Raw genomic sequence first — 25,297 nt, 5'->3', positions numbered from 1 at the left:
CATATTCTTTTCTTTAATAAAATATTATTGTCTTCAACTCGGTGAATTTTTAATCTCAAAATTTCAACAATCCAGAGTAAAATCCACCTTAGAAGTCTGCAAGGAGTCATTTGTTAGTTCTAATTGCGTCGTTCTGAAATTTCGAAATAATAGAGGTCAATAAGGACTCGTAGCAAGTCTTCTTAACTAGCGCGTGATTCCAAAGTTTTCCCAGTTTCCCCGTTTCGAAAAGCAACACTCTAATCTTTCCTTCTTCCCAAACCCCCCCCCCCCCCCCCCCCTCTCTCTTTCCCTCTCCTACACACACATGGCGCGTATCTCTCTTTTCCTTCCCCTGGCCTCATGCCTCCTTCTTCTCGCAGCGTCTCCAGCTTTCTCCTCAAACTACGAAGGTATAGATCTATTCTTCCTTCATTTTCTTTTCCAGGTATCCTGCGGTATGTTTACGGGAAGGACTGAATTGTCTTTGTTTCTTACTGATTCATATTTAGATTTAATTCAACTTTGTAACTTAATTTTATCTATTGAAATCTGCGGTCTTATTATTTTTTAAACTAAAAAAGAAAAGGCGATCTTCTACCAGAAAACTTAATTGATACGACGTTGGGCATATACCTTGGTTCTGTTTTTTCTTTATTATGGGAAACAATTTATTAAGACTTGGTGAAAACTGATAAGGTTCTAGTCTTTGGAATTGACCTTATTCCTACTTTTTATTCGTTCTTAATGGCGCACTAAATAAAGTCACTTTTTTTCCATAGCTAGGCCAAAACAACTAATTCCAAGAACTAATCCACCCAAAAAGCTACTTTATTTTATGTATTAGCCCTGGTCAGCATTTCAGCACTATACCAAGCTGGTATAGCACCAGTAAAGCAAGCTACTTTATTTTATCATAATTACTTTCTTCTCTGAGCTGGATTTGACTCCAATGTTGACTCAATTTTCAGTTAAGCAATTGAGATTTATTTTTATTTTTTATAAGTCGGGCAAAAAAAAAAAATGGAATTTTACCTGTTTCACTCCTGGATTTGCAATTAATGTTAACTTATGGGAATTGATTGTTCATTCTTGGCTGAGCCAGTGGTTGACATGATATATGTTTTTAACAGGAGAGGCGTTGTGTGCCTTCAAGTCAAGGCTGTCGGATCCAAATAATGTATTACAGAGCTGGGATCAGAGCCTTGTAAATCCTTGCACCTGGTTCCATGTGACATGTGACTCTCAAAACCATGTCATACGCCTGTAAGTTTTGCTAATCAACCCCAAATGAGGCCCAATTATATCTTTATGAATGAAATTTGGCATCAAGAACCCAATAATTTAGATGTAGTTTGTCTAAACTTTGCAATAAGAGTAAAAAAATGTCAGTGGGAAGAAGGTGAACTAGTAGCCAGAACATTGTAACAGAAACCTTGAAATAAAATGGAAAACATGACTAAAACTTTATGAACACTACCTGCTGGAATTTCATAGTTGCTTTTTCAATCCAAGCCTTTTATTACTATTGTATTACTGCAAACATGTACATACATACCCATATCATGCAGATTTAATTGTAATAATGTTCATATTTTTTTGCAAATACCTTTTTCTTTTTTTTCTGTATGTTGTTTGTTCATTCATTTATTTGTTATGTTATTGTAGTTATTAGTTTGAATTATCTTTATTCTCATGCAGGGATCTAGGCAATTCGAATATTACCGGAACACTGGGTCCTGAGCTTGCCCGACTTAAGCATCTTCAATACTTGTAATTGACTTCAAGTTACATAGATTTTTCCTAGATTGAATTATTGAATTAAACAAATGGTTGAGACATTCTCTTATTGTTTGGAAACTATTTTAATAGGGAGCTGTATCGAAACAATTTTGAGGGGAAAATCCCAGATCTACTGGGAAATTTAAAGAGCTTAATAAGCATGGATTTGTATGAAAACCAGCTCGAAGGAGATATACCAAAGTCTCTTTCTAAGCTGAAATCCCTTCGGTTCATGTAAGTTCCATTAGAAATTTTACTTTATCATTAACCACACATTGGTACTAGCAATTCACTGAGCATTATAATTTTGATTATGTTTGTCCTTGTTTTGTGTCTTACAGGCGCTTGAATAACAACAAGCTTACAGGATCGATTCCGAGGGAGCTAGCAACACTCTCTAACCTTAAAGTGCTGTAAGTGATTGTAAATAGAGACTTAAATTTATCATTAGTTTACATTTCCTCAATGATGAATATTTAGTTGAGGTCAGCTTCTTCCAATTCTTCTCTGAAGAAATATAACTATACTTATGTGAAAGGTAGACCAAGACATCAATATTATCCGCCTCTAACTATGTCGCCGGTAATAGTCCTCATTCAGGTTTAGGAAAGAACCATTGCTGGCTACAATTAAAAATACTACTGGTAACAATTAGAATTATGTGTTCTATTCATTATACATATAAAGGTTCTTATTTTTTGTTTTATTTTGCAGTGATTTTTCAAACAATGATTTGTGTGGAACAATTCCAGTTGATGGCCCTTTTTCTACTTTTCCATCCCAGAGGTCTGCACTTTTAGTATTTTGATGACCGGTGCTCTGACATATTATATTTATTATTTTTAAGCTATACTTCTTTGCAATTTTCAGCTTCGAGAACAACAAGAGGCTGAATGGACCAGAACTTCTAGGCTTAGCATCATACGACTTTGGGTGCTAAACTAAGTGGAGCATTTGCTGGGGGTTTATTGCTGAGAACATTTACGAAAGTTTATAGAAATTAAGTCCAGGTTACGTTATTTGTAGTTAAACGTTTACAAAACCATAATATAGGCAAGCATGACAGGTTTGTGTTAAAAAAATAGTAGTCGTATAGGACCGATAGGCATACCGGTTGCTGCTTGTTTTTTTACTTTTACTAATACACGAAAGGTAAAGAGGCTTGTAGGTGGCTCTATAGGTTCTCAAGGATGTTACATAAAATAGTACGTTGTAAAATGTACAAGTGTGCTTTACAATAATGTGAAATACCCAATGTGCTTCACTGATTCTTGTACATGCTAAGTTGATGCCCTTTTTGTACAATAAGCTATCGGTCCACCGTAACTCCAATATAGTGACATCGAGATTACATAATATATACAAATGACAAGTTTCTAAATAGCGATTATCGCGTTATTGCGGAAGGGTTAAAAAAAAAGCTATCGTGAATAGTGTACTTATAGCTAAAGCTATTCTACATAGTATTTTTTATTTAAAAAAACTATGTTTTATATTTCTATTAACTATCAATATTATGTCATTATCTAAAGGCTCATATAGTAATAAGTAATACAAAATTAATTAAAAAATTATAATATTTATATTGAACCAATACAAAGTTCAAATTGCTATTCGAAATATCTCTAATAATATCATAAAATATCTATATTTTTTTATTCACAATAACCTAAGAATCGTAGTATAAACTATACATCATTTTCTATTAAAAAAAACATTAAGCATCGTGACATAAGCTATCTATCTTTTTCTATTTAAAGACAAGCAATTTAAATCTTGAAAAACATTGATCCTTGAAATAAATTTTCAATTTGGAATCTTTAAATAAAAGCTCAATGCTGTCTATCTTTTTCTATTTAAAAACAAAAGCAATTTGAAGCTTGAAAAACATTGAACCTTGAAATAAATTTTCAGTTTGGAATCTTTAAATAAAATCTCAAGTAGCATAGCATACACTATAACGCACAGCGTGTAGCACAAATAGCATACGCTATTACCACTATAACGGTCATTACTGAAATAGCACACTTTTAATCCATAACTTAGCGTTTAATGTCTGAAAACACTATTGCATCGCTATAACACGCTATTTAGAACACTGACAAATAGTGATAGTTACCAATACCAGCACTGCTGCTAAAGCAAAGTTTGTTAAAATCTCAAGAACACTTGAATTATAAGTTGTTGCATTCTCACTACAATAACAATACTATAATAAAGCTAGAATAAACAGTACTGCAATCAAAGCACAAACACAAGTACGAGTAGCCAAGACATGTTAGCCAGAGAAGCCACAATTCATAGAACACAGCTTTTTGACTCAATTTGCACCAATTTGTTCCTCCAATAAACACAAATACAACAATAATTGACAATATTAACGCCATTTATTTGAGCACAACTCTATTGTGCCCGCATTCTGCTGTTTTCAGCTGCCCTGACTTGATGGAAATACGGATGTGCCTGAAAATTCAAACCAAAGAGAGCACCTATTAAACTAGTGTGAAAAATATAACAAGGTAGGTGCCTGCAAAACATAATAGAATTAATCTAGCTTTAATTTACATCAATTTCTCAAGTAACGAAAAAATCATTCTAATACTTGAGCTTTTCAAGTAATAATATATTCAAAAGGAACAGCAGAAGAGACCAAGCGAGGAAGATAATTTTCCCATCTCACAGGAATACTGCAAATTAGCTCCGGATAATTAATATGAATTTGTCCAAAAATATATGAAACGAAGGATTAAGATAGAAAAAGGTACCATAGCTTCTTTTGCTGTCAGCCTGTCCTGGTGATCATAGCGAAGAAGCTTATCGAGAAAATCTATTGCCTGGACTCAAATTATATGCATTCCCTCAGTATTTTAAAGAGGATATACAGTATGAAATTATGAAAACTAGATAAAAGAACAACTAAGTCATTTTTATTTTCAAAGAAGTGTAAAATGATACCTCGGGAGAAATAAGATGCTGATTATCAGCATTGATAAATCTAGACCAAGGCTTCCTGCTATGCCTGCACAGGAAACAACACAAAAGGCAAGAAGTTAGATAAAGATCAGGTTTTATGATTTGAATGTTAGGGGAAAAAGGAAGAAAAAGAAGTTCGCATTTGGTTATAATTATTTCAGAGTGATGTTTTTTCATCTTCTAGTTTACTTCTGCAATTAATTTTATTTTCAGTAAAGGAACGTTCAGAAGATGAATTCAGTAAAAATTCTTGAGCAACAGCCAAAGGAAATGAGGAGTTGGAATAGGAAAATAAGGTGAATTTAGTAAAGGTTTTGTCTATATTTTGCAAAGTGCTATGCCTATGTGAATGGCGAAGAGAAAAGAAAATGCCTTTTCTAATGAAAAGTGCATCTGTTTTTCTATTGGCAACGTTGAAAGAAGAAAATAGAACGGTATGTAATATATGCCCAAAAAAGGGTGCCAATGAGCACTACCTTCCAACAAGAGCTTCAAGCTGGGGATCGAGCTCAATCCTGTACTTGTTTAAATAAGAATTGAGGTCATCCGTGCCAAGCACCTGTTATTAAAATAAAAGATAGAATATCATTACCAAACAATGCATTTGAGATATAATCCGACAGACAAGTATGATAAAATTTACAAAAGTGGTACTACCTTGGCAATCTTCACAAGCTGGTCATGGTTGTCATGGCCATAGAAGAAGGGCTCTTTACGAAATATCTACAATAAATGTGCATCATTTTAGAAATATAGCCATTTTTTTAAACTGCTTTGAATTATTGGGCAATAATTTGAAGGAATAATTGCAGGTCTGCCTCTAAAGGTTAAAAATACTATGCATAAACTCTTTTAAAAATGAAATATATAACATTCTCCCAAAGTATAAAGCATCATAATTAGAACACCCATCACTTTCTCTATACGATTTCTTTACATTAACCTATGTACAACTGGACTTCTAATAGCAGGAGGTAACACTGTAACGTAGCATTCAACAGATGTAGCATGCATCTAAAGAAAATCAGCAGAAGAAAGGGAAAAAAAAATGAACAATAGCAAAGCAAAGCAATACAAAAGAGCTAAATGCATCATAGGCTAACTTCCTCTTTGAAGTTTTTAGTTATGAGGATTTTAGTGTGGCTTAGGAAATCTATTCCTACATTTTTTTTTCCTAGGTCTGGGTTTCTGCTAGTGATCCAAAGATTACTAGTTGGGGAGGCAGTACCATTCCAGCAAACATGCAACCAAGGCTCCACATGTCCAAGGAGTAGTCATAATCCTGCAAGTCAACCAGCAGCTCTGGCCCCTTGAAGTACCTATGCGTAATAAGATATTTCAATTTTTAGTCCCTTGTTAATCATAAATGCTGTTTATAAAGAAAAATCATTAGATACTTCAATTTGTGCCCATCATACTGCAATATTACTTAAGTCTTAGAAGTTGATTCACAAGCAAGCATGTCACAGATTGCAATTCCTGAAAGTTTGTTTTGTACAAGGTGAAGACACCAAAAAATCAGTAACCTCATTTTAATTAACTTAGAGCATTACTTTTTTACTTTATAAAGGTGTGTTTGCACTACTGATATAAAACGATATCAGTGATCCATGTGTCATTTTGGAATGTGGACTTTGAAATAATAACACTGAAGCGTAATTGGGATATGATGGAGCACAATACAGTAAATTAAGCTGCAAGTATTACTGTCCAAGTCCCTCAATGGCAAATACTGTACACTGGACTACTGGAGATGTAATTTAGAGAACAAAATAACACACTTGCCTTGAAGCAACACGGACATTGTACTCCTTGCCAGGGTGGTAGAACTCAGCAAGTCCCCAGTCAATGAGACGAAGCTTTCTCAGTTCATGATCTATCATCACATTGTGTGGCTTAACATCACGGTGCATTATCCCTTGTGAGTGGCAGTAATCCAGCGCCTATTAATAATTTTGCCAAAAATATAAGCAAACAATGCTTATTTCAAATTAATCCACAAAAAAGATATATTAAGAATTATAGTTTACATTTTTCCCATGTTTACCCTTTTTTTAAATGAATATACTGACATCAGTGTTTTTCTTGCATACAGAATGTGAGAGTAATTAAAATTTCCAGTTGAATGTCCAGATATTATTAATGAGAAAGGAACAACAAATATTACAAATTTGTATATGCATTGGGCTTCAGAACGATATTTTGAACTGTGTCAAAAAAAACCAATTGCAAACACAGTTACTGGTACAATGAAAAAGCTAGTACCTTGAGAAGCTCATAGATGTAGTAACGAATGTCATAGTCAGTCAGAGTGGGGTAAAGAAGCTTAAAATCTGTGCTGTTAACATATTCAAAAATCAAGCTTGGTGTTTTCGAATGCTGGTCTCTGACAATATCAAGGAGTTTCACAATATTTGGCCCGCCACAGAGGTTCTGAAGAATTTTGATCTCTCTCTTTATCTGCAAATAACATAAAAAATTGGCCATAAATAAAGATTCCTTGCAAGAACAATAAAGCGCAATAGGTTGGATGTTATAACCTCTCCACATCTGCTATAGACCAGGTAATAATCAAGATAAAAACTAATAAATAAAATATATTATATTACGAGTTTATTACAAACAGATTTCCTCAGTCCCTGCCAACTTTTAACCAGTAATGGATCCATGAATGTGGGCGACAAAATCTCTACAGGTCTGTTTGGTATAATTTGATATTTGGAAATGTAAGGCCTTATCAAAATCCTATTTGTGACAAAGAGGAGAAAGAGAAAACAAAGATAACAAAATGGATGCAGTTTAATGCCAGACAAGTCCAGTACAGGAAAACCATATTATAATACAGGCTACACTGAAAGGAGAAAATAACAGAAAAAAAAAAATGGTACCTTCTTTTTCTTAACGGGTTTGAGGATTTTAATAACACATCGTTCATTAGTATGCACATTCACCCCCTCAAAAACCTCACTGTATTTGCCCCTTCCGACTTTTCGCACAACTTCGTAATCATCCTGATCCCTGGTTTGAAAGAAAGTTAATATAACTATGTTATAAAAATATTCTTCAGAACCAGATCCCACAAAAAAAGAGATTGAACGATAAGTAAATATCATGTTGCTCCGGTTATAGTTAATTTGAAACAAACAAAATGTAAGACAAATTATTAGAAATATAAAGTACTGAATTTTCTCCTCATAAAATGAGGATTGGTATATTACTTAAATTTTAACACGGATAGAAAAACAAATTGAATGAGCAAAATTAGCTAACAACATTACATGCATAAGTTTTCTCAACAAACTGGGACTACAATCAAACAAGAGTCAATCTGAGGCATGAACAGTTTCAATTTCCAGATCAACTAGCTTTTTGACTAAAAGATCCAAGCTCCCAGCTGCTTGCGATCAACCAAATCAGGTTAAACTAACGATTTACAATTTAACGGGAGAATCGAACTCACCCCCATTGAACTGTGAGAGCCTCGTAATCCCAGTAGTCTTTGGGCCGATGCACGTTGATATCAGCGTAAACCCTAGCTTTGGACATGTCCGCCGACGTAGGTCGAGCTACCGCCGACAAGATCACGCGTTTCGCGAGCTCGATAAACCCTCTAATTGACAACCCTGCTCGATATGATTCTCCCCCTTTTTTTCTATTGTAAGCTAGGTTTCGAGACAGGGATGGGGATGCATACGGGAGAGACAGACTTGGGTCTACTTTTGTGTGCTTTTACTTTTAGGGATGAGATTCTGCGAGCTGTCGCTGTCCTATTTGTTTGATATTATCTGCTGATTTATTTTTTGTTTGTCAGAAAATATTTTGTTAAATTAGCAGTACAAGTAATGGAGTCGGTATTAAAGAATCAAATTAACTAAACAAAACAAAACTATATTTGTGCATTGTAGGAATTATAATCGCAAAACAACGAAAACAGCTAAAAATAAAAATCCTCGAATGGGGACATAAATCCAAAGATGGGTCCAAGAGATTTGTCATTGATAGCAAAATTGTTAGCATTATTAATTGAAGTTGGCATTGTGTGATGTCAATGATTATTCAGATTGAATTTCTCCTCTAAAATGAAATTTGGAGAATTTCATGTATGCTCCTCAAAAACCTCGAAATGACACTATTTTCTCTTCTAAAATTCATAATATCATTTTAATTTCTATATATCACAAACTCACAAATTTACTCAATTAATTTTGTTTTTTTATTAAAACTCGTTTTAGATTTATAAATTTCCATTTCACTCTTTATTTAAAAATAAAAATATATAGTTTGTGGAAGAAAAAAGCAGTCTTCTAATTAATTTGTTTTTGAGAAAAAATAGTTCATTTATTTATTTGTGACGCATACATAATGGCATTTAGACATACGTTTGTATGTGTGTTACAAATAAGAAGATGAGCCATTTGCTCTCACAACCGATCAATTTGAAGACTAAATAATTCTCCTAGACATGCTACACATTTTTTTTATTTTTAATAAAGGGTATAGGTACTTTATAAATTTAAAATGAGTTATTATAGAAGAGGCAATAAATTGAGTAAATTTATAAATTTATACAAAATTTAGAGGGCTAAATATGATATTATGAAATTCAGAGGACAAAATACACAATTTCGAGGTTTTTGAGGGGCATATATGAAATTCCACAAAATTTAAATTTAGTTCTGTGTGTACAATTATTAATGAAATTTTTGTTAGTTGGTAACTTATTTGACACAAATTTAAACCGGTTGCCCGAGCTTAAATAAAAACCTCAATAAATTTTAGCCCTTAATTTACCTGACAGAACCACAAAATACCTGGTTATTGTGTTGAATTCACACCATCTGCGTTGTTAAATTTTGAGCTTGCAATTTTTACTGTTCGTTTCAAATCACCACGAATCTTAAAGCTATTAGTTCTATATTAATTAATATGCACCTTAAATTGTTAAATTAATTCAGAAACTAAAGTGATTATGTTTTGGACAAGAGTCCAGCTAACACACTTATATAAGAACTTCAACACCATATGGTTATATGTTATTTTTATAGTTTTAAATTTCAAACAGTTCAACTAATCTTCATATTAAAATATGGTTGGAGAAAAAAAATTATATATATATATTTTTTAATTTGTTTACTATTTGTTAAGGTATGTGAAAATTCATTGATCCAGAAGATTTTGAATAAAAAAAATGACTTTCTACCTATATAAAAGAATAGTAAAACAGCTCCAAAAATTATAAAATTTGGTCATTTTTATATTAAAATTAATATGCACCTTAAATTGTTAAATTAATTCATAAACTAAAGTAATTATGTTTTGGACAAGAGTCCGGCTAATACACTTATATAAGAACTTCAACACCATATGTTTATAAATTATTTTTGCATTTTCAAAATCTAAACAATTGATCCAAACAGTTTAACATGAGCTCATATTAAAATGTGGTTGGAGAGCAAATTTTATATATAGATTTTTAATTTGTTTACTATTATAGGTAGAAAATCCATCAATTCAGAAAATTTTGAACCATAAAAAACAATAATCTTCTACCTATATAGTAAAATAGTAAAACAGATCCAAAAAAATATAAAATTTGGTCAGTTCTATATTAATTAATATGCACCTTAAATTGTTAAATTAATCCAAAAACTAAAGTGATTATGTTTTGGGCAAGAGTCTGGCTAATACGCTTATATAAGAACTTCAACACCATATGCTTATAAATTATTTTTGTATTTTTAAAATTCAAATAGTTGATCCGAACAATTCAACATGATCTTCGTATTAAATATGGTTGGAGAACAAATTTAAATTTTTTGAAATTTTTTTTTACTATTTGTTAAGGTAGGTAGAAAATTCATTGATTCAAAAAATTTTGAACCATAAAAAATAATGATTTTCTACCTATATAAAAAAACTAGTAAAAAAGTTTCAAAAAATATATAATTTAATATCAAGTTATATTTTAATATGAATATCACGTTGAATGATTCGGAGTAACTATTCAGACTTTAAAAATATAGAACTAACTTATAAACATATAATGTTTTGGACAAAGTAAAATTTTATGTCAATACGGTACACAGGTGACAACTTCTACCAATATTTTGTTTTTCTGAGAGGCCACGTAAACCTCTCTGGGCCTTTTTTTAAAAATAAAAATGAAGGACATTTTTCTTTTCCGTTTTAAGAGTATCTACAAAAAAATATCTATCAAATTTTTTTATTGAAGACGTCGTCTTTAGCCATTAACTCAAAAGTTTGTTGCAAATTTTGTTTTTCTTGAGTTCTTGACTTGGAAAGAAACTAGAAACATACTTGGTGCAAGGAGAATCGGGTAGTTTCTTATTCACTCAATGCACCAAATATATTGATTGATGCAGTAAAAAAGAAAAAAAAATTAAAACCTTCAAAAAAAAAATTAAGGCGCACAAAGTATTTGAGAAAAGTTTAAATTTCAAATTTGATCTCCTTATATGTAATAAAAGTAAATACGATGGTTCATTTTTCATTGAGTCTAGATGCTACCAATACTCGAGAAACATATGGTACCAGTAGCCAGTAGGTAATCCTTCATTGAGTCATTGATTCTAAAATCCCTATTAACATTAATGATTTTGATTCTTTCAAGATTGATCCAAAATTGCACTTCTCTAATTTAAGTAGTTAAAATTAGAGGTGCTACTTTTACCCGATTACCCGGATCCGATCCGGAACCGAACCGGATCCGACCCGGATCCAATTAATTTGGATAGGGTATGGTTTAAAAAATATAACCGGTTAAATTATGGGTATGGTTACAAAATTAATAATTTAATATCCGATCCGGATCCGAACCGGAACCGATACTGTAATGGGTAGGATATGGGTTTCATTTAATTATCTGACCCATAACCGAACCCGACCCGATACCCATATAAATACCCGATAAAACATATATTAATAACTATTAATATATAAAAATATAACTTTGCATATTAATTTTTGCATAAGCCGTGGTGAGCTCAGTACTTTTTTAATATGATCAGAAAATAGAATGCAGTGACATATTCGCTATGTTTATACACATAGATGGATGCCAAATTTATTTCTTCTATAACAGTCGCATTAATTTTTTAAATAAAATTTATTACTATGGATATATCCTTCAATATTTTTCTTGATATCCTCTGCATAATAATGGAAATTTATTGCTCTCATTGATATGTCGTTTCTACAAATTATTAGTATTTCATTCATAAATTTTTTGAACCATAGAAAATGAAATTGTCATCTCTAATATTTTACTTTTTAAAAATTATATCTCTTCTTCAATATTTTTTTTCAAAAGTTATTTTCTCTCCATCCTCCTGATTTTTTTGTGACATATACCCGCTCCGGATCCGGAACCGCCCCGTATCCGAACCGGACCCGATAATCTACAAACAAGTTATGGGTATATATCTACCCGGAACCGAAAGACTGAACCTGAAATATCTACGGGTAGATAGGTACCCGGATCCGGATCCGACCCGAATTGAAACAGATAAGTGTATGGATCGAAATTTGGACCCGAACACTTTTAGGGTACGGGTCCAAATATAATAGTATCCGGACCCGACCCGACCCGATAGCACCTATAGTTAAAATCACTTGAATACTTGAATCCCATCAAATTTGAAGTACAACCAAACATTTTTTCTATAGGGGGAATTTCACGTATACCCCTCAAAAACTTCAAAATTACGTATTTCCCCCTCTAAATTTGGAAATTATGTATTCCCCCCTCTAAAGTTCAAAAACTCACATATGTACCCATTTCATTGTCTTTTATATTAAAACTCATTCTAAATATATAAAATACATATTTTACCCTTCATTAAAAGTATAAAATGCCCCATCGAACTCAAATTTGAATCTGAAGGGTTTCTCTACCGTCCGATCCGCACGTATTGCAATAAGATTATTGCGTGTTCGCTTCAAGATTCGTGCTAATCTAGCCCGCACGAATCTCAAAGAAATTTTGATCTGTGTGCATCGCATTGAGATTTGTGTAAATTGCACCAATTTCAGTGTTTGTTCGCTTCAAGATTCGTGCTGATCTAGCGCGCACGGATCTCAAAGCAATTCAGACGGTAGAGGAACCTTTAGATTCAAATTGGAGTCAGATGGGTGTTTTATGCTTTTTAATAAAAGGGTAAAATAGGTATTTTATAAATTTAGAATGTGTTTTAATAGAAAAGACAATAAAATTGATAAATATGTGAGTTTTTGAAGTTTAAAGGGGAAAATATGTAATTTCAAATTTTAGAGGGGGAAATACGTAATTTTGAAGTTTTTGAGGGGTATACGTGAAATTCCCCCTTTTCTATAATACTGAAATTATATTTCCATCGATTTCCATTGAAATCAGAATTGTTCAAAGGTGTCTAAAATAGGTACCTAGAACACAATAATGTACAATTACAACTCACAATAACCTAAAAGTTCAAAGTAGTACTCATAGGCCATGTTTGATTATGGCATAAGTCATGAAATAAGTATTTTATTCTGCACTTATGCTGTCAAATATGGATAAAATATGATGGAATAGTATGACATAAGAAACCAATTATACCGTTATAAATTAACTCACCTATTAAGATTGCATAACTTATGCCGCGGCTCTCCTCTTTTGAAATTACGTAATGTGTGATGAACAACTTATTTGTATTAACTTTTTAATGTGATGGACAACTTATTTGAATTAGCATTTGTATGTGAAGGACAATTTATTTGTCATTCAACTTTCTAAAGTAGGTACCGTTGCAATTTAATTTTATTTCTAAATAATGTAATATTATTTTTAAAAACCTTTGGATATATAAATTCTTGTGTTTAAAATTTCTTTTGTAGTTTCTTAATTCAACAAAAGACAACTCAACAATAAAATATAACAATATACAACTCAACAATTAGTTTAACTCATGACTTAACTCTAACCCACAATCAAACAAGGATATCTTATGCTGTCATAACTTGAATTAAACAACTTATTTTATCATAACTTTAACCCACAACCAAGCATGACTATGAAGTTTCCATGTACCAAATCAATACCTAAACCAAAAAAACAGTTAAAAGTACACGATATTGCATCAAGCAACTAACACTATCAAAGCATCACAATCAGTACAACAAAACAAGGTCACCAAAATCCTTGTCAGACAAGAAAAAACACAACTTCTCAGCCTTCATTTTCACTGGAGTCTCTTCCACAGATTGGATTATGGATATTGCTCTCGTTCCCCAATTGATTCATAACTATCTCCATAAAATCATCTATAATATTACACGCCTCTACCATAGACAGCATTGACCTTCATTTGCAGTCGAGCAACATAGCTCTTTAATCATTTGAATACTAACAATAACTTTATTGAAATTATCAATTTTTATCAAAACAAAATTACACAACAGTTCCTACTTCTTCCTTTGCTACTGTTGACTGGTTTGATCTACATAGGTGGCTAGTTAATTCGATATGGAGGACTATAGTTTGGTACAATAGAGAGTGAAATTATACTTAGCCACTCTCTTTTTTCTTAAGAGAGAGAGAGGGATGGGGGACAGATAAAAGGATAAGATTTGAAATTTGACATGGTTTTCGGGCACAACACTTGCCAAGCACGATGTGTCGTGTGTTGTGTAGGGTTTTGAACTTCCGATTGAGGGATTCAGACCCAGTAGAGTACCCTACTGTGTAGAATGTAAAATATGCACCGTCTGTTTTAACATGAGCAAAGACCCTTCTCTGTGCATCTACGATTGATCTGAAAGAATTATCAATCGTCTGAGATTACGTACAATAATATATTACTACATAGGATACGCTTCCCCTGTTGAATCGACATAACATAATACATATCATACATAATCTTCCTAATATTTTTTTTTCCTCAAATATTTATTTCTTTATTTTTTAATAATAAAATAAAATGCAAAAACAACGAAAAAAAGTTTTAAAGAACCATGACAAAATAATCGCACTTAATTTCTATAACTCGTATGTTTCAATATTTGGATTTAAATATGCTGTCCAAATCAAGCAGAGAAACATCGTACATGGATTAGGCTTTCATCCAATCAGGCGACGATGTTTGTCGTTCTTTGCATGGAGGAAAGTCCAAGTGTCCAACACATTAATCATAATTTTGTGTTGATCCGGGCTCCTAATTTTGAATCAGACGGTGTCGGATTTTATTGAGAATAAATAAAAATAAAAAAGTCGGTCAAAACTGTAAAATAAAAAAAATAAAAAAAATGATAGTTTATTAGAATTTTCCGATGTTTTATTGTCTATGAAACAATTTCGAAAAGACAAAATATATATATATATATATAGAGAGATAGGCTAATGTGCTTCCATAAGCACTTGGCCCGAAGTGCTGCCACCCCATTTTCGATTTTTAAAAATCCAAATAGTCGATCCGAACCGTTCATCTTGTTCTCCATATTAATATCTGCTTGGAGACCAAATTTTACATTTTTTGGAATTTTTTTGCTATTTATTAAGCCACTTTGAAAATCGCTGATCCAACGGTGGCTTGCCAAACAGTAAAATCAGGGGTTCACCGTTGGATCAGCGATTTTCAAAGTGGCTTAATAAATAGCAAAAAAAAATCCAAAAAATGTAAAATTTGGTCTCCAAGCAGATATTAATATGGAGAACAAGATGAACAGTTCGGATCGACTGTTTGGATTTTGAAAAATCGAAAATGGGGTGGCAGCACTTCGGGCCAAGTGCTTATGGAAGCACATTAGCCTATCTCTCTCTCTCTCTATATATATATAGAGGTGGGCTACGGTGAGTTGCGAAGTAAAACGCGTTTCTACTTCACGCCGTATTTTTATTTTGAAAGTCCAAACGATCGATCCGAACCGTTAGATGTTTAATCCATATTGAAATGTGCTTGGAGACCAAATTTTATATTTTTTGGAATTTTTTTTACTATTTATTAAGCATTTTTGAAAATTGCTGTTTTGCTGTGAACAGTAAAATTTTCTGGACCATCAGATCAGCGACTTTAAAAATTGCTTAATAAATAGTAAAAAAATTCCAAAAAATATAAAATTTGGTCTCCAAGCACATTTCAATATGGAGAACAAGATGAAAGGTTCGGATCGACATTTTGAACTTTAAAATCACAAAATATGAGCGTGAAGTAAAATAGTCGCTTTACTTCGCAACTCACCGTAGCCCACCTCTATATATATATAGAGAGAGATAGGCTAATGTGCTTCCATAAGCACTTGGCCCGAAGTGCTGCCACCCTATTTTCGATTTTCCAAAATCCAAACAGTCGATCCGAACCGTTCATCTTGTTCTCCATATTAATATCTGCTTGGAGACCAAATTTTACATTTTTTAGAATTTTTTTGCTATTTATTAAGCCACTTTGAAAATCGCTGATCCAACGGTGGCTTGCCAAACAGTAAAATCAGGGGTTCACCGTTGGATCAGCGATTTTCAAAGTGGCTTAATAAATAGCAAAAAAATTCAAAAAAATGTAAAATTTGGTCTCCAAGCAGATATTAATATGGAGAACAAGATGAACGGTTCGGATCGACTGTTTGGATTTTGGAAAATTGAAAATAGGGTGGCAGCACTTCGGGCCAAGTGCTTATGGAAGCACATTAGCCTATCTCTCTCTCTCTATATATATATATATAGGTATAATTTTCTAAAATTTTCATTTTAATTATAATTTTTCTAAGTTTTATTTATTTTTATGACTTTTACAAGGAAAGTAAAATACACAGAAAAAGTTAAACACATTTCTGCACAAGATTTTTTAAATTCCTTAATTTTGGATGGGAGATATAGCTTGTATAGAAAGAACCGGCCGGGAGAAATGAAATTATGATCTTTTTCTCTCTTTTTTGATAGAAATAAGAAAATACGAGTTAAGGAGTAAAGGAACACGGGCAAGCACAACAAAAACTGGAGATATTTTATGTTTACTTCTATTATTTTTTTAAATTATGTACTTTTTCTTTTATTCTTCTAAATTTCAATAACTTGTAAATTTATCCAATTTTATTATTTTTTTATTAAAACTCATTTCACAGTTGTAAAGTATCTATTTTATTTTTTATTAAAAAATAAAAAAATATGTAGCATTAGGGCTGGGCAAAAAAGCTCGAACTCGTAACTCGCTCATTTACAGCTAGTTTAACTCGGCTCATTTACAGCTCAGCTCATTTACAACTCGAGTTGGCCAACTCGTTTAATAAATGAGCCGAGTTCGAGTTGGCCCCAACTCGCTCATTTATAACTCGAGTTGCAAATTATTGGTCACAATAAATTCCAAAATAATCAAACCCGAATCTCTAGACTGTTATTTGTGCTTTGAGATTCATGCAAAATATGTTTGAACTTGTGTTGTAATACTATCACTGGTTAAACGAGTTATAAACGAGTTGTGAGCCAACTCGAGTTAATAACGAGCTGAGTTTGAACTTGTGTTGTAATACTATCACTGGTTAAACGAGTTATAAACGAGTTGTGAGCCAACTCGAGTTGATAACGAGCCGAGTTCGAGTTGGCTCTACAACTCGTTATTATCATCTCAACTCGAGTTGGCTCGCTCGTTTATTAAACGAGCTGAGTTCGAGTTGGGGGTAACTCGCTCAAACTCGGCTCATTTACAGCCCTATGTAGCATGTATAAAAAACCTAACTGGTCAGGTTATGGCAAACAATTCATTTCTCTACTCCCGACATATACATAATTATATGTAAATATATACTTGTGTGTACGTCACAAGCAAAAAAATGAATCATTTGTTCTTACAAACACGCTAATTAGAAGACTGAATATGTTGTAATACTATCACTGGTTAAACGAGTTATAAACGAGTTGTGAGCCAACTCGAGTTGATAACGAGCCGAGTTCGAGTTGGCTCTACAACTCGTTATTATCATCTCAACTCGAGTTGGCTCGCTCGTTTATTAAACGAGCTGAGTTCGAGTTGGGGGTAACTCGCTCAAACTCGGCTCATTTACAGCCCTATGTAGCATGTATAAAAAACCTAACTGGTCAGGTTATGGCAAATAATTCATTTCTCTACTCCCGACATATACATAATTATATGTAAATATATACTTGTGTGTACGTCACAAGCAAGAAAATGAATCATTTGTTCTTACAAACACACTAATTAGAAGACTGAATATTTCTTATCCACGTTACATATTTATTTTATTTTTTAATTAAATAATAAAATGTGAACTTTATAAATTTAAAGTGAGTTTTAATAAAAGACCATTAATTGAGTGAATTTCTGGGTTCTTAAAATTTTAAAGGGTAAATCTAATATTATGATTTTTAGAAAGGAAAATACGTAATTTCGACATTTTCCAGGAATATACGTTAAATTCCCCAAAAAAGATCGGCCGAAAATGGAAGTAAATTTAATAGGAGGAGAGAGCTTGTCAATTCTAGCCCTTTAAATTTTATTTGACGGTTGAGATGAGAGATGAGAATACGAGTACGGCACTACGGCACAAGGCTCTAAGCCTCTAACACATGTGGGCTCCATGCTTCCAGTTTAGCCGCATTAAATGCATTATCCATAAATAATTTATCTGGCTGTCTCACTTCCTGAAAACGACTTGCAGAATTGCATGTGTATATCTTAGCCCAAAAGAGGAACTTTGTGAAGATAAATACAACGAACATCTCTCGCAGATGCCACTTGTCAGAAACGCTTCAATCCTAGACCACATCCTTTACTTTCACTTAAAACCAGTATCTTAATCCAGTGATCACTCTCCCTCTCCTTCCACAATTTGGATGAGAACTTGGTGAAGATAAAGACGAAGACTAAGAGAAGGAGAAAGAAAGGCTTTAAATCATAATCATTTCTGAAGGAATGTCTAAATTTGGAGTGGATGAAGAGGGTATCGGCGTACCGGCTATAATATCAAAGAAGAAGCAACTGCTTTCTTCATCTCTGAAGAGAAATCCCGAATGGTATGTTTTCTCCATTATTTTCCTGTTTTTCCTTTTTTTTTTTTATGTTCTTCTCAACAATTAGTGAGGAAAGCATTTCTTTTGCTGGTTAACCACTAATCAGTATGTGGAATTATGAATTCTAAATATCTCTATTAATTAATTTCAATGTGAGACCAGATTCAAAATAATTAACCAAAATTTAAAGGATAATTCTAGTACATTCATTTGATATTTTGAAAAATACTGTTCAAAACAAAAACAAAAAATAGTAGATGTATTCTCAATTTAGATGAAGTGTGTATTTAATTTGAGACAATTTAAAATTTGATGGATCGGACATTAAAATTCTACCATTAATTTTTTTAAATTGTTTGATTAAAATCATAAAACATTTTAAATTGATTCAAATTTAATACATGTGCTAGGTATGTAATGAGGAATAGATTGAGAATTTTCATTTGCAAATTTGAATAATATTTTTCAAGAAATCAAATAAATACATACAAATAAGATATATACTAGAACTCCCAATTCTAAATACTAACGCAATGGACTGCTTATCTTATTCTATTTCTCTTGGCTTACAAGAAGAATGCTTTAAGAGTAGCTATTTAATTTCACTAAAAAATTAAAATTACAGCTTTTAATATTACTAGGATTTCCTCTCAAGATATCCCAAGCGACCTGACCATTCAGGTTGGAGATTCCACCTTGAACCTACAAAAGGTACATTATTTCAGTTGTTTCTTTCTTTTTCTAAATTTTTCTTTCAACATTTTAGAAGTCAAATAAAATATTTAGTGCTTCCTCTTCCAGGTACCTTTGATATCTAAATGTGGATACATACACAAACTGACCTCCAAATCAACCGCCGACTCAAAAATAAAAACAATTGATATTAGACATATTCCTGGTGGTGTCGAAGGATTTGAATTTGCCGCAAAATTCTGTTATGGTATAGAATTTGAGATCACAATAGAAAATGTCGCCTTGTTAAGATGTGTTGCTGAATTTCTTGAAATGACAGAAGAATACACTGCTGATAACCTCATTACCCAAACAGAATTCTTTCTACAGGTATGATTGTTAACCTTATTTAAAGAGAGCACTGATTATGTACCAGTGTGTAATATACTTACATTGCGTGTACAGTAATTGTTTGCACTCAGTATGTACCACGATTAATTGTTTATACCCTCATACTTTCTTATGCTAGCTTTATACCCTCATGCTTTAATATGCTGAGTCATATATTGTTTATATATGTTAGCTTCGTAATATTCTCATAGCTCGAAATCGTGTGTGCTTAATTTTAAGTATAATATTCTTATTGCTTTATGATGTTGTCATAGTATTTTCCTACTATTTATATTGTGACTATCACATAAGATTTACCAGTACCATAATTTTTCAATATCTTTTTCAATTTGACATGACCTAGCTCTGTATGTACTTGCATGCTTCATTTCAAGTTCAACAAAAGCCAATAATAATTCTTACAAGTGCAAGAAAACTCCTCGCAGGAAGTGGCATTGACACAAATCACAAGTGCCATAACTGTGCTTCACAAATCGGAGTCACTACTCCCAATGGCTGAGCGGGTTAAGCTAATAAGCCGATGCATTGACTCTATTGCTTACATGACTTGTAGTGATCAACAATTAGGTCAATCTCTAAATGAAGTAAATAGCAATTCTTCAGGTTTCAACCCGAAGCCCATCGTCGACTGGTGGGCTGATGAGCTCACAGTTTTACGAATTGATATCTTCCAGAGGGTTTTAGTGGCAATGAAGGCGAGAGGATTTAAGGAGCATGCATTTGGCCCGTTAGTCATGCTTTATGCACAGAAATCCCTGAGAAGTTTGGTAATTAATTGAGAAAAATCTGTTTCCAACTTTTCATATGTACCCCACATATATGTTTTTCTTATTACTTGAATAACTACAGTGCCTAGTTCTTACCAGTAACATGCCTGACTCGAAATTAGATGCCTTCCTTAATTGTTATTAGTCCTGTTCAAAAATACAAAAACTGAAAAGCAAATAGAATCAGCCGAATGGGGCCAAATTATTTATCGAGAAAAAAACATCTCCATAAATTTCTTTTGTTTTCAATACAGGACATATATGGAAGAGCGAAAAAGAAAATAGAGCCAAAACAAGAGCACGAGAAACGCATCATCCTTGAAACGATTGTAAGCCTTCTGCCACGAGAGAGAAATTCAATTTCAGTAAGCTTCCTATCGATGCTCCTTCGAGCTTCCATCTACCTCGACACAACAGTCGCGTGCCGGCTTGATCTTGAGAAGCGAATTGCGCTGCAACTAGGCCAGGCTGTGCTTGATGACCTCATGATCCCATCATTCTCTGACGATGCAGTTTTTGATGTTGACACTGTGAAAAAGATTCTGACAAACTACATTGAGCATGAGGGGGATGGAAATTGCAGGTTAGATTACACGACAGACGATGATTTCATTTCGTTGCCACCTAGTGATGCTGCACAGGTACACACTCACCTGTAGTTTTGTAGTTTTGGTTACTATATAAACACTTGGATACATCTGATGATTCATGGGTGTTGTTGGATTCTGTTATGCAAAACAATAAAAATGATATAAATAGAAAAAAAAAAACTACAAAATGTATCTGCTATCTATATCTATTTAGATTTTAGAATAATCCAAATCCACACATAATTTGATATTTATTGATGAATTTTCTTTTACATGTCCTACAGTCCTAGTTGAGTAAAAAGTAAAACTGATGGTTGTTAATATATACCGCTATAACAGGTAGGGAGGCTCATGGAGAGTTACCTGGCAGAAATAGCGACAGACCCAAATTTGAGCATAGAGAAGTTTATTGGCTTGGCAGAGTTGATACCAGAACAAGCCAAGTTCAATGAGGACGGCATGTACAGAGCCATTGATATATACTTGAAAGTAGTTTGTTGTGTATCATTCAATAAATAAAACATAATAGCAATTGATTTCTTAGGTCTCGAATCAAAAGTCATTACTGATGCATAAGAAGCTTAACACTAGACAAAAATGAAAAATCATGTGAAACCCAAAACTCAGTCCTGCTTAAATGGTTGCCCAATAGGAAAGTAAGCCAGGCAGTGAATACTGGTACAACTAGCAACATAATATCTGTATGCTTCTTAGGCCAAACATGAGGAGTCAGTAATTATTTTCATAAAATCTCTAACTAAAGTTATTTTTTCACCTTTTTTTTAAAAAAAAGGCGCATCCCACTCTGGGTGACATAGAACGCAAACGGATTTGTCGACTAATGGACTGCCAGAAACTATCACGAGAGGCATGCGCGCACGCTGCCCAAAACGATAGGCTGCCGGCTCAGATAGTAGTTCAGGTAAGGCTGATAATTTTGTTGCTTTCTATCTCAAAATAATATAACTTTATTATACAGAAAACTTGAGCCTTTCCTTTAGATGATAACATCCATTATCTGTACATACAGGTGCTATACTCTGAGCAGCAACGCCTACGTGACAATTCCATGTACAGTGCAAGCTTCATGGGTGGCGACTCACCTGCCGCTTCTTACAAGGGGACCCCAGTCGTCAGTGGTGCCAGATATCAAACACAATCAACCGAAGAAGTCTCACGCTTGCAACGGGAGAATGATGAGCTCAAGCTTGAGCTATTCAAGATGAAAATGAAAATGAAAGATTCATCGGGACCGACTGTTCACAAAGATAAAGAGGCATCTTCAACAAATGCTGCACCTGCATGGTCGGCCGAGAAGCCGCCGCTGCCAAAGAAATCATTTATCAACTCGGTTTCAAAAACATTTGGGAAAATCAATCTATTCTTGAGAAGTGATAGTGTTGGAACGAGCAAAGCTCGAACAAAACCTCCCAAAGATAGGAGACACTCTATCTCTTGAATTGTTCGGGAAATGGAGCTTCATGGGTCAATTGTAAATAATAAATTTTGTGTATGTGTGGGTGGGTGTCTAGCTGCTGCAAGAAGTATTGTAGAACTGTGGAGGATTTTATGCGTTTTGTGCTATTTAATATAATTAGGGTAAATTATACGAATGATTTGTAAAATATCACTCTTTTATTATAGAAATTTTAAAGTTATCAGTTTAATATATATCTCTAGCTATCGATATGTATTAAATTAGTTCTATCATAGAAATTTAATCAAAAAGATGTAATTTCCATTATCATAAAATGATCATGCAGAATTGATAATATATATTTTAATGTGAATAAATTTTTTATATACAATAGCCTCACATATCATCAACAAAAATAAATGAATATACGTTAATATTAGCATCTAGAGCATAAGTATTAATTTAGTGATACACATATTAACAGTAGCATTTAAATCATCTTGGAGCTACATAAGTCGTTTATTTTTGACACACTTTTACCTAATTATAACTAACTTCTTACGAATTAATTTATAATCTTGAAGACCAGATTGTTAACTTTGAAACTTCTATTAATTACTAGTAATAAATGGGTTGATAATCTTTTGAGGTTGCTATTGACTATATGCCGTTAGTTTGTCCAACATCTGGCCCAACAAATTTCTTGAGCCTCGCTGCTTGGTATATGCCCGAGTGGTTCATGAGAGATACCAATCTGTTGGGCTTTCCTAAGAAAACAAATTTATATACGACTGATTATATTTTTTCTTAAGAAATTAAATAGATGGATCTGTACCAATAGAACACGACATGCAGGTTTCTTGAACAATACTATTTATTCTTTGAAAAAGGAAATTTTTTTTTTTTTGAAAAATATAGATGAAATTGTACCAATGTTATGGTTCCACTAACAGGTTTCGATGCAGTTTCAGTGTTTCTTCGCTTCTCCGCCCTGCTCCACCACCTCTGTCCCTCCCTTCATCCGCCCGGTTCACTTCGACTCGCTCCATTTGAACGGATAATTCCGTCGCAACTCAATGCTCCGTCTCACGTTTTGAGCAGATGCTTCCGTCCAACGGATCTAGCCACCGCTCATCGGTCTGTCTCGTCTTACTCCAACCGAGCAGGTGCTTCCGTTTAACGGAGCTGATCATCACTTTTCGATCCGCTTCGACTCTCCGGGTTCGACTGAGGGTTCTGTAAATTCGCTTCGCCCGCCGTAGTATCTAATATTACTATATATGAATAAGGTACGTGTTGATGTGGTTGTTGCCGATGGTGATAATGATGATGTGTTTTCTTCTTCCTCCTTCCTCCCCTCCTCCTCTCCTTCTATCTCTTTCCACTGTGGTGGCCTCCTGTGAGGTGACTGTCCTGGTCCGGTTGACTCAGCTCCCGGCCTGATTTGATTCAGTGCCTTCTCGGCTGAGTGGTGACTGTCCTGGTTCAGTTGATTCAGTTCCCTGTCCGGTTTGATCCAGTGCCTCCTTGGCTAAATTGGTGACTGTCCTGGTCTGATCTGCTGACTGTCCTGGTCCGGTCTGATTCAGTGCCTCTCAGGTGCGCATTCTTCTAGGCGGTGTTGACATGTAGTCACACTCACTCGACTGCTACGTTTGCATATAAAGAGAAGAGAATGAATGGGCCAATTGTCTTGCTAATATGGCGCGAACTGAACATTTCGTAACTACTGGTTTTACTTTCCCTCTTCTCTTTAATTTTTAGTAGTAAGAGATTTTACAAGTAGTTCAGTGTATAGGATACTATCTTTGTGTAATAAGAATACCTACTCTGGAACAAGCTTGTAATTTTCTCTGATGATAAATGAAATCGTCTAAGGGCTTACAACCAAAATATATATATATATATATATATATATATAGAGTTAGGCTGGGGTGCTATGGATAGCATAGTGGCCTCTATGCTACGGCTCAATATTCGAGTTTTCAAAATCCAAACGGTCGATCCGAACCGTTCATCTTATTCTCCATATTAATATCTGCTTGGAGACCAAATTTTATAATTTTCTGAATTTTTTTACTATTTATTAAGCCACTTTGAAAATCGTTAATCCAACGGTTTTACTGTTTTGTGCAGCCACCGTTGGATCAACAATTTTGTAAAATACTTAATAAATAGTAAAAAAATTCAGAAAAATGTAAAATTTGGTCTCCAAGCAGATATTAATATGGAGAATAAGATGAACGGTTCGGATCGACCGTTTGGATTTTGAAAACTCGAATATTGAGCCGTAGCATAGAGGCCACTATGCTATCCATAGCACCCCAGCCTAACTCTATATATATATATATATATATATATATATATATGGACTTGGCTACGGTGCTATGGGTAGCTAAGAGGCCTCCCGTGCTACGGCTCAATATTCGACTTTTCAAAATTCTAACGGTCGATCCGAACCGTTCATCTTGTTCTCCATATTAATATGTGCTTGGAGACCAAATTTTACATTTTTTGGAAATTTTTTACTATTTTTTTTAGATTTATTGAAAATCGCTGTTTTTCAGACAAATCTGGACCATAAAAAACAGCGATATTCAATAAATCTAAAAAAATAGTAAAAAATTTCCAAAAAATATAAAATTTGATCTCCAAACACATATTAATATGGAGAACAAGATGAACGGTTCGGATAGACCGTTAGGATTTTGAA

At 33.5% G+C, this 25,297-nt stretch overlaps 3 protein-coding genes across 3 annotated transcripts; 2 read left to right on the top strand and 1 right to left on the bottom strand.

Moving 5' to 3' along the window:
• The first annotated feature begins 225 nt into the window (after nt 1-225).
• Nucleotides 226-2,818, top strand: LOC144559039 (leucine-rich repeat protein 2-like). The gene is made up of 7 exons (XM_078307957.1): nt 226-392; nt 1,113-1,245; nt 1,681-1,752; nt 1,852-1,995; nt 2,103-2,174; nt 2,476-2,547; nt 2,632-2,818. The coding sequence occupies exons 1-7, from the start codon at nt 308-310 to the stop codon at nt 2,699-2,701; spliced, it is 648 nt and encodes a 215-aa protein (XP_078164083.1). The 5' UTR covers nt 226-307; the 3' UTR covers nt 2,702-2,818.
• Nucleotides 2,819-3,908: 1,090 nt separating this feature from the next.
• On the bottom strand, nt 3,909-8,529 carry LOC144559033 (casein kinase II subunit alpha-2). Its single transcript, XM_078307946.1, has 10 exons — nt 8,195-8,529; nt 7,623-7,752; nt 7,000-7,194; nt 6,520-6,677; nt 5,963-6,053; nt 5,392-5,457; nt 5,211-5,293; nt 4,717-4,780; nt 4,527-4,595; nt 3,909-4,224 (listed from the first exon to the last, which is right to left on the bottom strand). Exons 1-10 carry the CDS (start codon nt 8,278-8,280, stop codon nt 4,165-4,167), a joined length of 1,002 nt encoding a protein of 333 aa, XP_078164072.1. The 5' UTR covers nt 8,281-8,529; the 3' UTR covers nt 3,909-4,164.
• A 9,925-nt stretch (nt 8,530-18,454) lies between these two features.
• On the top strand, nt 18,455-22,810 carry LOC144559181 (Phototropic-responsive NPH3 family protein). The gene is made up of 8 exons (XM_078308163.1): nt 18,455-18,730; nt 19,369-19,438; nt 19,529-19,789; nt 20,236-20,577; nt 20,832-21,218; nt 21,507-21,656; nt 21,961-22,089; nt 22,198-22,810. The coding sequence occupies exons 1-8, from the start codon at nt 18,630-18,632 to the stop codon at nt 22,624-22,626; spliced, it is 1,869 nt and encodes a 622-aa protein (XP_078164289.1). The 5' UTR covers nt 18,455-18,629; the 3' UTR covers nt 22,627-22,810.
• The last annotated feature ends 2,487 nt before the right edge of the window (nt 22,811-25,297 follow it).

This window comes from Carex rostrata, chromosome 9, assembly GCF_964058835.1.
Source record: "Carex rostrata chromosome 9, lpCarRost1.2, whole genome shotgun sequence".
NCBI lineage: Eukaryota > Viridiplantae > Streptophyta > Magnoliopsida > Poales > Cyperaceae > Carex > Carex rostrata.
The sequence above is the reverse complement of the archived record's forward strand: the minus strand, read 5'-3'. Positions and strand labels throughout refer to the sequence as shown.

Coding starts and splice junctions, on each gene's coding strand:
- LOC144559181 (XM_078308163.1), top strand. CDS start 18,630: ATGTCTAAATTTGGAGTGGATGAAGAGGGTATCGGCGTACCGGCTATA. Junction 20,578..20,831: donor AGAAATCCCTGAGAAGTTTG/GTAATTAATTGA, acceptor TTTTCAATACAG/GACATATATGGAAGAGCGAA. Junction 21,219..21,506: donor CACCTAGTGATGCTGCACAG/GTACACACTCAC, acceptor CCGCTATAACAG/GTAGGGAGGCTCATGGAGAG.
- LOC144559033 (XM_078307946.1), bottom strand. CDS start 8,280: ATGTCCAAAGCTAGGGTTTACGCTGATATCAACGTGCATCGGCCCAAA. Junction 5,458..5,962: donor GTTGCATGTTTGCTGGAATG/GTACTGCCTCCC, acceptor CATTTATTGTAG/ATATTTCGTAAAGAGCCCTT. Junction 4,781..5,210: donor CTTGAAGCTCTTGTTGGAAG/GTAGTGCTCATT, acceptor TTTCCTGTGCAG/GCATAGCAGGAAGCCTTGGT.
- LOC144559039 (XM_078307957.1), top strand. CDS start 308: ATGGCGCGTATCTCTCTTTTCCTTCCCCTGGCCTCATGCCTCCTTCTT. Junction 1,753..1,851: donor CTTAAGCATCTTCAATACTT/GTAATTGACTTC, acceptor CTATTTTAATAG/GGAGCTGTATCGAAACAATT. Junction 2,548..2,631: donor TCTACTTTTCCATCCCAGAG/GTCTGCACTTTT, acceptor TGCAATTTTCAG/CTTCGAGAACAACAAGAGGC.